The sequence below is a fragment of the Hippoglossus stenolepis genome, chromosome 8, assembly GCF_022539355.2.
Source record: "Hippoglossus stenolepis isolate QCI-W04-F060 chromosome 8, HSTE1.2, whole genome shotgun sequence".
Classification (NCBI taxonomy): domain Eukaryota; kingdom Metazoa; phylum Chordata; class Actinopteri; order Pleuronectiformes; family Pleuronectidae; genus Hippoglossus; species Hippoglossus stenolepis.
Window position 1 is genome coordinate 16,404,880 of NC_061490.1, and position 11,425 is coordinate 16,416,304.

Here is an 11,425-nt window from a genome sequence, read left to right on the forward strand (position 1 = left end):
GAGATGAAATGAGGGATATGGGAGAGGGATGGGTGGGGCCTTGGAAAGAGGGTGTTGGTCTCCATTTAAAAGGTTTGTGTCCGTGGTCTCCTCTCAAATCCCTCTCTTCTAACCCTCTCGATCTGCACAAGTACTCATACAACTTTGGTAAGTGGAATACTTTAAAGATGGACATTTTTTTGCATTTACTTTACCCAAATAGTTGATATGTAGCTTTATGTGGCATAAGATGCATGAAGTGAGCTTCTGGGTGTGGTTCGATCTGGTGTGTCGAGTCTGGGTCGGAAACAGGATGTAAACCAATGAATACATTAATATCACTGTAGCATAAATACAGTATTTGTTAGATATTACAGTGAAATTAATGGGAATTCAGTGAGTTACTAATATGTCACATTTTGTATTTTAAACACAAATCAGGAAACAACCCTGAGAGAAAAGCAAAAATATCATATCTTCAATTCATCTTTTCATGTTCATGTAGATTTCAGTTATTAATCTTACTGTAAAGTTAGACTCTATTCACATAATCCATGACAGATGCTCTAATTACTAATTACAGACGTAGTCTTTTCTATGCTGCCCCCATGTGTTTAGGTTTTTAACTCCATGCTAAGTTATTTCCCCCTGGTCTTGTGGCTGGAATTATTTTGACTATTAAACTTACTATAATACTAACAGTATGTTCTCAATGGAGAAGAATGGACATGATGGTCATTTAGTCTGTAGAAAGTGTGAATGAAGGAATAATTTTAAAAAATAGATTTAGTCTAACCTTAATCCCAGCTACTACTTATCTAAAGCTAACCCTAACCTTAACCTTATCCTAACCTTAACCTAACCTAACCTAAACTAAACTAAACTAAACTAAACTAAACTAAACTAAACTAAACCTAAACCTAAACCTAAACCTAAACCTAACCATATCTTAACCTAACCTTCCTATATGTCGTCATCTTAAAATTTAATGATTTACGTTATGTGGACTCTCTTTTTGTACCCATAAAGAAGACAAGTCCCTGTAATTATTAATTATTAGCCCAGAAAACAACTCATACAAATCCACCTCTGTTTGGTATACTATTGATAAATGAATCATTACTTATAAATTGAAGTCCCGTCAATGCAACTTGTCATAGCAGACAGGTTCTGTGGTTCTGTGCACGCTGGCTCACTGACACTGGATGGAACTGAGCCTAAAATTACTCATCCTAATGAAGCCTTACTGGCTTTTTATTGAAAAGAAAAACTACAAATGTGATTTTTCGTGACTAAATTTTCTTATTTTATCCTGAATTATTTTAGTGTAATGAAATAAAATGTAAATTCACTTACTGACTAGTTTGTAAAAGGATCAAGTCCATTTATGAGCCATAGGAAGTGAATTGGACATTCCTGATTGTATCACACAACAAACAAACTGAAGAATAAGAGTTCAATCAATGTATTTAAATCAGCAATATTTTATCATTTCAGCCACCATGTCAGCGATCAGCCGTGCAATGGCATTACTCACGGATACCTTTGAAAAACACGCTGGAAAAGATGGACAACCCAACATGTCCAAGTCAGAACTCTCTGATCTCCTCCATGCTGAGTTTCCTCAGGCAGTAAGTAGAACAGATGGACTCCCATTGCCACACAGAGCTGAGAATACCTCTTTGTCCTATTTCTAATGTTTTACAATCTTCTTATAACCCCGGACTTTCTTTCTGTAGGGCAACAACAAAGAAGTAGTGGACAACTTCTTCTCCATGCTGGATAACGACAAGGATGGTGTTGTTGACTTCAAGGAGTTTGTCACTTTTGTGGCAGCCCTCACCGTGATGTCCAAACAAAAATAAATACCTTGGCCGCATTTTCCCAGAGTGTTTTCGTTGGTTTAGAATGAAAAAGCTGAGTGTTCCGACTTGAACCAGCAACACAGTCACATTTATAAAACATACATGTCATTATCATATGTACTGAGAAGGAAAAGTTGGTAAAACACACAATTATAATTATAGATTCTGTAGTTTATTACGGAGAGTCGACTTGAATGTGTTGTATCACTGAGGAATGACACCAGTGACCAAAAAATTCCTGAAATAAATGATGTGACACTTAAAAACGTTTGTTCTGTGTGTGTGTGTGTGTGTGTTTGTGTGTGTGTGTGTGTGTGTGTGTGTGTGTGTGTGTGTGTGTGTGTGTGTGTGTGTGTGTGTGTGTGTGTGTGTGTGTTGTTCTGTCTTTCAACAAAACATATGAACTTAAGTGACAGTTCCTCATTAAAGGACCCATTGTGCCTATTGTTACCTATTATTTTCCACTGTTATTTCACTGTTTGTATGGTTTACAAACAGATTAGGAAACAACACTGAGAGAAAAGCAAACAGTTTTATGTCTGCATGTGATCCTTAGAGTTTAAAAATCCACTGGCTCTAATGAGGTATGTCTAAAATATGTCTCCAATCAGCTTATCTGTATAAAAAATACATCATATCTTAAATTCATGTTATTATGCTCATGTATATTTTGGTCTTTAATGGTTAACTTAATGTAAATGTATCCAACATATAGAAACTATGACACTTTTCCACTACAGGTCATCCACTACAGATGCCTTAACGTTCCTGTAGTCTGTTCTATGCTGCCCCCTTGTGTTTAGGTTTTTCACTCCATGCACTTTTGTTTCCCTCTGGTTAAATAAAGGGGACGTGTGTTCCTCCCAGTATGTTCTCAAAGGAGGAGAATGGACATGATGGTCATTTAGCCAGTAGGAAGTGTGAATGAAAGAATGCAAAATAAACAAACATATGGGATTTGTCCTTAGCTTTGCAGCTGTCACAAAAGAGCAGCCATGGATACATTCTAGGTAGGCCACCACCCACACACACACACACACACACACACACACACACACACACACACACACACACACACACACACACACACACACACACACACACACACACACACACACACACAGGCCAACATAGTAAATGATGCTCTGATAATGATCTAATGGTTATCACTGACAATCACTCTGAAGTAAACAAGTCATTTGCCCTCTACTTTTACACACACACACACACACACACACACACACACACACACACACACACACACACACACACACACACACACACACACACACACACACACACACACACACACACACACACAACTTTTAAGTTCCCATCTACAACAATGCAAAAAGCATGTCAAATGCAACATTTGCCTTATTTGCCCAAAAAGCCACTCCTACTAATCTACTCCTGTGTCATACATCACCTGTATTCCCATGAATAAATAAATTACAATTACTAAATTGAAGTCCCATCAATGCAACTTCTGATAGTAGAAAAACTACATGTGTGATTGACGACATGAGAATGGTTGAGTCAGTGTTAGTGACCTGGTTCTGTGGTTCTGTGCACGCTGGCTCACTGACACTGGATGGAACTGAGCCTTTGTTAACTACATTAGTTTCACCTGCACTTTTCCTGCTGTAACAAGTCAAAAGCATCTGCAGCACGTTCATTCAGTGGCAGCTGATAAGAACAAACTCATAGATGCTATTTCTAAATAAGACAGGGTGGAATAGCTGGGTGGAGCATTTTGTTCAATTACCCCAAAGATTTGACAGATGCTAACTTTACGCATCCTAATGAAGCCTTACTGGCTTTTAATGGAAAAGAAAAACCATGAATATGATTTCCATTACCATTCTTGCCTCAGCACTTGAAATATTTTAGTGTCATGAAATAAAATGTAAATTCACTTAAATTACAGACAATGATACGTTTCTCACAGACTGATTAAAATGGGCTATAATTTTGTTTGAATAAGGGTCATACCCCTTGTGTTGTCCCTGCTTCCCCCGGCTGTTGGCCCCCTCACATAGCTCACCCCATATTAGGACGCACACGTAGCGCAATAGACAAGTGAGCAGCCCTTGCAGATGTATTTGTTACACCCGCGGCAAATGGTGTGAGTTTTACAGTCCTTTTTCCTGGGGCATATCTGACACCTCTTCCTCTTACTCGCCCCGAGCGGGGCTGCTGCTAGGGCTATGGAGGAGGCCGGACCCTCGGGTCGAGCGTCGTAGTCAACAGCTCTCTGTGCGGCGGGTTTTACAGCCTTCACAACCGCGGCGGACGCGTCCGTGCGGGGGATGCGCTCCCTTCGTGCGATGAACGGAGTCACGAGAGCCTTTCCCAGCTGCTCTAGGAACACCCTCCGCTTGTTCCGCTTGCCTGGCATCCAGTCTGGGTTGATCTCTCTCCATATCACAAAGGCATTGTAGGAAGAGACATCGAGAATGTTGTGAAAGACGACCAGGGGCCAGCGCGCGGTCATCCTCCTGCAGCTGTACGTTCCGATCACCTTGTCTAGGTTGTCCACGCCACCTTTGTTGCGGTTGTAGTCCAGGACGATGACCGGTTTCCCCGTCCTCGCGGTCGCTGATGTCGGCCTCAGGGTGCCGTGTGCTCAGGAGCACCACATTCCTGTTTTTCTTTGGAATGTAGGACACAAGAGTGGCAGTGGGCGTGAATGCGAACTTGGATGAGAACACCTCTCTTCCCTTGACCGCGAGCAGCCCGGTCGGGAGCTCGGGCTTGTTCTTCCGAACAGTGCCGACCATGGTGAGCTTCCTCTCCAGGAGCTGCCGCACGAGTTCGTAGGAGGTGAAGTAAACGTGACGTTACGACCGTGCAGTCCCTCCATTACATCGAGCACTACACGCAACCCCTGGTTCCGTTCTGGGCGTCCGCCGCTCGGCTTTCCAGTATACACTTGCATCTTCCAAGCATAGCTTGATTTCGCATCGCTGGCCACCCACGACTTGATCCTGTATTTCGCCGGCTTGCTGGGCATGTACTGACGGAATGGACACCGGCCTAGGGAGAAAAACAAGAGGAGAAGAGATGAGAGGAGATGAGATGAGGACGAGGACTAGCAGCCGCTATCTACATAACATAACATAACATAACTAACATAACATAACATAACATAACATAATAATAATATAAAAAAAAAGAAAGACTAACCTCTGAACGGAACCAGTTGCTCGTCCACGGTCACTTCAGGCCCCGGGTTGTAGAGGTGCGGTAGCCACGACACCCACGCGTCCCAGACCTCTCGCACGGCCGCCAATTTGTCCGTGGCTCGTCTCGTGCGTCTCGTCTTGCGGTTGTCGAAGCGCAGCAGTCTGGAGTACGTGTGGAAGAGTTTTAGGGGCATCGTGGCACGAAATATCGCCCGGCCGCTCTCGGCGTCCCACAGACTGGCGGCGGCCTCGCCCCGGGACCTGTACACGCCCGCTAAGATCAACAGCCCTACGTAGGCGCGCAGGTCGGTCTCGTCCATCCCTTTCCATTCGTCACCGTATTTTCGACGACCCTCCCGATTCGTCATCTCCAGGATGATGTTCTCTACCGTCGGTGTGATGAACAGGTGGAACGTCGAGGCTAGGTCACCGGTGCAGGACGTCGCGTGGATCGTGGGGCCCCGGAGGACCCCGCTTTGAGCCGCAGCAGAGGAGGAGGAAGAGGAGGAGGAGGAGGAGCAGTGGCCCTCCTCTCGGCCGTACGCCCTCGAGGACCATGTTATTTCCCCGTTTCTTGAGGGGAAGGTCTCTCTTTCCACGAGTCCGGTGGTGGTGGTGTCGCCGTGGTCTTGCCCTCCTTCTTCTTCTTCTTCCAAGGATGACGAATCTGCAGAAGCATCAAGGTATAGTCGGAAGAGGTGTATTTTTAGTTTGCGGCGGAAGATGTGTAGACTTTCTGTCCTGATCTCAATGTGGAGCTCATTCCACCATTTAGGAGCCAGGACAGCAAACAGTTGTGATTTTGTTGATATCTTCCAAAAAACCCACTTAGGAGGGTCATACTTATTATTTTTTGCAATTTCTGTTAAAGGCTGAATGTAGAAGAAATAAATATACACAAAGAAAGGCAGTTGTGCAAATTTTTCTATTCAATGCACAATATTAAAATTAATATCAATTCATATTTACAATGCAAAATATGTAGCTTCTCAGTTCCACAACATGTTCTGCAGAGGAGCTGCTACTGCAGCACAATGTTTTTACATATAGGCTTTGATTTGAATATGGCCACAAATATGATTATTTCCTTGTATGAAAGAAGTCCCTTGTACTCAAATAAATACCAGTACTACACAGCATGAAGCCGTGCATCTTCTGTTCCAGCAAATATTTCACAATAAAAAAACCTTTTTAAACAAGGGAATGGATTCCATCAACAGAAACGTTTGAGTGCTTTTATTTTTGAAAAGGCATACAGAAAGTGTTGCAACCATTTGTTTGTGACATCAATTCATCAGATAAACATTAAAAATCAGTTGAAAGATCATTTTCTCTGTTTATTCTGCTGTGAACCACAATGTTAATCTCTCTATGACACAAACGTATTTACATCACTTCCCGAACCCCTTTCAAAGTAAAAGCACTCCAGCGTTTCACCTTCTGAATCCACTCATTTGTTCCAACGGGGCTTTGGTTGTTATCGACAGACCGAAAGAGTCCTGACATTTACTTTAGTACATGAATCAACTTGTTCTTGAAGGAAATGCAGGAGATAAACCTACAACTCCGCCGCCAGTAGCGGACACACAGCGCGTGTGAAAAACAGACAATCGACAGCTGATCTGCCGCGCGACGACAGCCAGTGAGTCCAGAGAGTTGGGGAATCGACAGTGAAGACTGCGAGATCCACCGGTAGATTGCGATCGACGGGTTGGCGACCACTGGTATAGAGTAATTTAAAAGTTTAAAACATATGGGATTTGTCCTTAGCTTTGCAGCTGTCACAAAACAACAGCCATGGATACATTCTAGGTAGGCCACTGTTTACCAAAGATTTCACAGATGCTAACTTTACTCATTCTAATAAAGCCCTATGACATGACACGACATGCATCCATGTTCATGCACATGCTTACATGCAAATATACCGAGCAGCCTACCAACTCTGGTTTTACTGGTTTGAAAAGAGGCGTATCTGACAGGGAAACCAAAACCAAGGAAATTCCAGCAATGACCTTTTGAAGAGTGGCCCGGGGGAATGAGAGAAAGAAAAAATAGAAAACAGAGAGAGAGAGAAGGGTGGCAACTTGAACAGGTGGTTGTGCAAAAAACATGATTGAGCTTCTGGGTGTGGTTTGGGTGTGGACTGTCGGGTACATTTTCTGTATTTCAACCTATGAATATATTGATATTATCATAACAGTTTTCTTTTCAATGTTATACGGAAATTAGTAATTCAGAAGTTTCAGGCCACTGATGTTTCCGTATAGAGTAATTTAAAAGTTTAAAGTTTTCTTAAAAACTGTAAAATCTTGAGAAAAAGCTAAATAATCATTTACTGTGCACTGAAACTGATCAACTCCATTTATGAACCATAGGAAGTAAATTGGGCAAAAACATTCCTGATTGTATCTCAACAAACCGAAGAATAAAAGTTCAATCAATGTATTTAAATCAGCAATATTTTCTCATTTCAGCCACCATGTCAGGACTCGCCCATGCAATTTCCTTACTCACGGATACCTTTGAAAAACACGCTGGAAAAGACGAAGATTGCAAAACCTTGAGCAAGTCAGAACTTGCTGAGCTGCTCCGTAGTGAGTTTCCTGAGAAAGTAAGTAGAAAAGATGGACTCCAATTGCAACACAGAGCTGAGAATGCCTCTTTGTCCTATTTCTAATGTTTTACAATTTTCTTTCAACCCCTGACTTTCTTTCTGTAGGGCAACAGCAGAGCTGTAGTGGAAAGTTTCTTCACCACGCTGGATAACGACAGCAATGGTGCTGTTGACTTCAAGGAGTTTGTCACTTTTGTGACGGCCCTCGCCGTGATGATGAAACGATGAAACGTTCCCCAGAACGTTCTCGTTGGTTTAGAATTAAGAGCTGAGTGTTCCGACTTGAACCAGCGACACAGTCACATTTATAAAACATACATGTCATTATCATATGTTCTGAGGAGGAAAAGTTGGTCAAACACACAATTATAATTATAGATTCCGTAGTTTATTATGGAGAGTCGACTTGAATGTGTTGTATCACTGAGGAGTGACCAAAACATTCCTGAAATAAATGATGTGACACTTTAAAACTTTTGTTCCGTGTGTGTGTGTCTGTTGTTCTGCCTTTCAACACAACATATGAATTTAAGTGTCAGTTCCTCATTTAAGGACCCATTTTGTTTCCTATTATTTTCCACTGTAATGTCACTGCTTGTATGGTTTACAAACAAATTAGGAAACAACCCAACAACAATTTAAACTTTAAAATAAAGGGGACGTGTGTTCCTCCCAGTATGTTCTAAAAGGAGGAGAATGGACATGATGGTCATTTAGCCAGTAGGACGTGTGAATGAAAGAATGCAAAAAAACAAACATATGGTCACAACATCTGTCACAAAACAACAGCCATGGATACATTCTAGGTAGGCCACTGTTTACCAAAGATTTCACAGATGCTAACTTTACTCATTCTAATAAAGCCCTATGACATGACACGACATGCATCCATGTTCATGCACATGCTTACATGCAAATATACCGAGCAGCCTACCAACTCTGGTTTTACTGGTTTGAAAAGAGGCGTATCTGACAGGGAAACCAAAACCAAGGAAATTCCAGCAATAACCTTTTGAAGAGTGGCCCGGGGGAATGAGAGAAAGAAAAAATAGAAAATAGAGAGAGAGAGAAGGGTGGCAACTTGAACAGGTGGTTGTGCCAATAAAGCTATAAAAGGTTTGTCTCTGTGCTTTTATCTCATTCTCTTCAACTCTTTTGCTCTACACAAGCTATCATAGAACTTTGGTAAGTGGAAATATGTTTTAAAATCCTTTTAAAAATTGATTATTGTTCTTACTATTGTAGAGAAAACATTTTTTGATGTAGTCTATTTCAATAATTGATTTCTAATATGCAGCATTAGCAAAAAACACAAGATTGAGCTTCTGGGTGTGGTTTGGGTGTGGACTGTCGGGTACATTTTCTGTATTTCAACCTATGAATATATTGATATTATCATAACAGTTTTCTTTTCAATGTTATACGGAAATTAATAATTCAGAAGTTTCAGGCCACTGATGTTTCCGTATAGAGTAATTTAAAAGTTTAAAGTTTTCTTAAAAACTGTAAAATCTTGAGAAAAAGCTAAATAATCATTTACTGTGCACTGAAACTGATCAACTCCATTTATGAACCATAGGAAGTAAATTGGGCAAAAACATTCCTGATTGTATCTCAACAAACCGAAGAATAAAAGTCCAATCAATGTATTTAAATCAGCAATATTTTCTCATTTCAGCCACCATGTCAGGACTCGCCCATGCAATTTCCTTACTCACGGATACCTTTGAAAAACATGCTGGAAAAGACGGAGATTGCAAAACCTTGAGCAAGGCAGAACTTGCTGAGCTGCTCCGTAGTGAGTTTCCTGAGAAAGTAAGTAGAAAAGATGGACTCCAATTGCAACACAGAGCTGAGAATGCCTCTTTGTCCTATTTCTAATGTTTTACAATTTTCTTTCAACCCCTGACTTTCTTTCTGTAGGGCAACAGCAGAGCTGTAGTGGAAAGTTTCTTCAAAATGCTGGATAACGACAGAAATGGTGCTGTTGACTTCACGGAGTTTGTCACTTTTGTGACGGCCCTCGCCGTGATGATGAAACGATGAAACGTTCCCCAGAACGTTCTCGTTGGTTTAGAATTAAAAGTTGAGTGTTCCGACTTGAACCAGCGACACAGTCACATTTATAAAACATACATGTCATTATCATATGTTCTGAGGAGGAAAAGTTGGTCAAACACACAATTATAATCATAGATTCCGTAGTTTATTATGGAGAGTCGACTTGAATGTGTTGTATCACTGAGGAGTGACCAAAACATTCCTGAAATAAATGATGTGACACTTTAAAACTTTTGTTCCGTGTGTGTGTGTCTGTTGTTCTGCCTTTCAACACAACATATGAATTTAAGTGTCAGTTCCTCATTTAAGGACCCATTTTGTTTCCTATTATTTTCCACTGTAATGTCACTGCTTGTATGGTTTACAAACAAATTAGGAAACAACCCAACAACAATTTTAACTTTAAAATAAAGGGGACGTGTGTTCCTCCCAGTATGTTCTAAAAGGAGGAGAATGGACATGATGGTCATTTAGCCAGTAGGACGTGTGAATGAAAGAATGCAAAAAAACAAACATATGGTCACAACAGCTGTCACAAAACAACAGCCATGGATACATTCTAGGTAGGCCACTGTTTACCAAAGATTTCACAGATGCTAACTTTACTCATTCTAATAAAGCCCTATGACATGACACGACATGCATCCATGTTCATGCACATGCTTACATGCAAATAAACCGAGCAGCCTACCAACTCTGGTTTTACTGGTTTGAAAAGAGGCGTATCTGACAGGAATAGAACAAAAAACACAAAAGAGTAAAAGGTTTGTGTCTGTGCTTTTATCTCATTCTCTTCAACTCTTTTGCTCTACACAAGCTATCATAGAACTTTGGTAAGAGGAAATATGTATTAAAATCCTTTTTAAACTTGATTATAGTTCTTAGTATTGTAGAGAAAACATTATTTGGTCAAGTTTTCTCTTTTCTTTTCTGATTCCCAGACTGTACGTTTACATAATTATTGAACATCACTTCTCCAGCAGTCACTCCATTATGTTGACAGAAGAGGCGCGGCAGCAAGGACTAAACCATTTGTTTGTAGGGGTGAGACAGGTGGCCTCAGGAAGCCTCCACTATTTTTGGATACAAATTTTAGTCAATCAATCTATTTATTCAGCCAGTTTCAGCAATTTGTATTAAGTACTTAGAAAATAAATAAATAAGATCAATATTTAGATTTTTAAATCATTCAGGCTTTTCAAGGGCCCCACTCCCCTTTGGGGCCCTGAGAAGTCTGACCCACTCCCCCCCCCCACTACTATACCTCTGGTTCCCGGTCTCTCTCCCCCTCTCCTCCCTTTTGCTCTTCTCTCCCCTCTTTACCTCCCACCTCTCCTCTCTTCCCCATTTTTCTCCGCTCATCCCAACTGGTCGAGGCAGATGGCCGCCCACACTGAGTCCGGTTCTGCTCGAGGTTTCTTCCAGTTAATGAGGTCGTTTTTCTCTCCATAGTCGCCAAAGTGCTGATCATTGTCGGAACTGTTGGGTTTTCTCTCTAGATTATAAGTTCTCGCCCTTAATATGTTATAACTTGAAGTTTAAAGGGATAGTTCACCCTAAAATGAAAATGTATTCATTCTCTCCTCACCGCTATGCAGATGGAGGGGTGGGTGAAGTGTTTGAGTCCACAAAACACTTTTGGAGATTCAGGGGTAAACAGCGTTGAAGCCAAATCTAATACAATTGAAGAAAATGGTGACTGACTCTTCAAACTT

At 41.2% G+C, this 11,425-nt stretch overlaps 2 protein-coding genes and 1 long non-coding RNA gene across 3 annotated transcripts; all 3 read left to right on the forward strand.

The window, feature by feature from the left end:
- Nucleotides 1-2,110, forward strand: LOC118114277 (protein S100-G). Its single transcript, XM_035164636.1, has 3 exons — nucleotides 1-147; nucleotides 1,477-1,610; nucleotides 1,719-2,110. Exons 1-3 carry the CDS (start codon nucleotides 9-11, stop codon nucleotides 1,842-1,844), a joined length of 399 nt encoding a protein of 132 aa, XP_035020527.1. The 5' UTR covers nucleotides 1-8; the 3' UTR covers nucleotides 1,845-2,110.
- Nucleotides 2,111-7,504: 5,394 nt separating this feature from the next.
- Nucleotides 7,505-8,270, forward strand: LOC118114059 (protein S100-B). The gene is made up of 2 exons (XM_035164264.2): nucleotides 7,505-7,646; nucleotides 7,755-8,270. The coding sequence occupies exons 1-2, from the start codon at nucleotides 7,515-7,517 to the stop codon at nucleotides 7,875-7,877; spliced, it is 255 nt and encodes an 84-aa protein (XP_035020155.2). The 5' UTR covers nucleotides 7,505-7,514; the 3' UTR covers nucleotides 7,878-8,270.
- A 408-nt stretch (nucleotides 8,271-8,678) lies between these two features.
- LOC124852277 lies at nucleotides 8,679-9,944 on the forward strand. The gene is made up of 3 exons (XR_007032888.1): nucleotides 8,679-8,834; nucleotides 9,328-9,464; nucleotides 9,573-9,944. It is a non-coding gene; the product is annotated as an uncharacterized LOC124852277 (long non-coding RNA).
- Nucleotides 9,945-11,425: the final 1,481 nt, after the last annotated feature.

What these genes read in the sequence shown, in the direction of transcription:
- LOC118114277 (XM_035164636.1), top strand. Translation starts at nt 9, where the DNA reads ATGAGGGATATGGGAGAGGGATGGGTGGGGCCTTGGAAAGAGGGTGTT. An exon ending in CAAGTACTCATACAACTTTG is followed by an intron (nt 148 to 1,476) that starts GTAAGTGGAATA and finishes TTATCATTTCAG; the next exon opens with CCACCATGTCAGCGATCAGC. An exon ending in ATGCTGAGTTTCCTCAGGCA is followed by an intron (nt 1,611 to 1,718) that starts GTAAGTAGAACA and finishes TTCTTTCTGTAG; the next exon opens with GGCAACAACAAAGAAGTAGT.
- LOC118114059 (XM_035164264.2), top strand. Translation starts at nt 7,515, where the DNA reads ATGTCAGGACTCGCCCATGCAATTTCCTTACTCACGGATACCTTTGAA. An exon ending in GTAGTGAGTTTCCTGAGAAA is followed by an intron (nt 7,647 to 7,754) that starts GTAAGTAGAAAA and finishes TTCTTTCTGTAG; the next exon opens with GGCAACAGCAGAGCTGTAGT.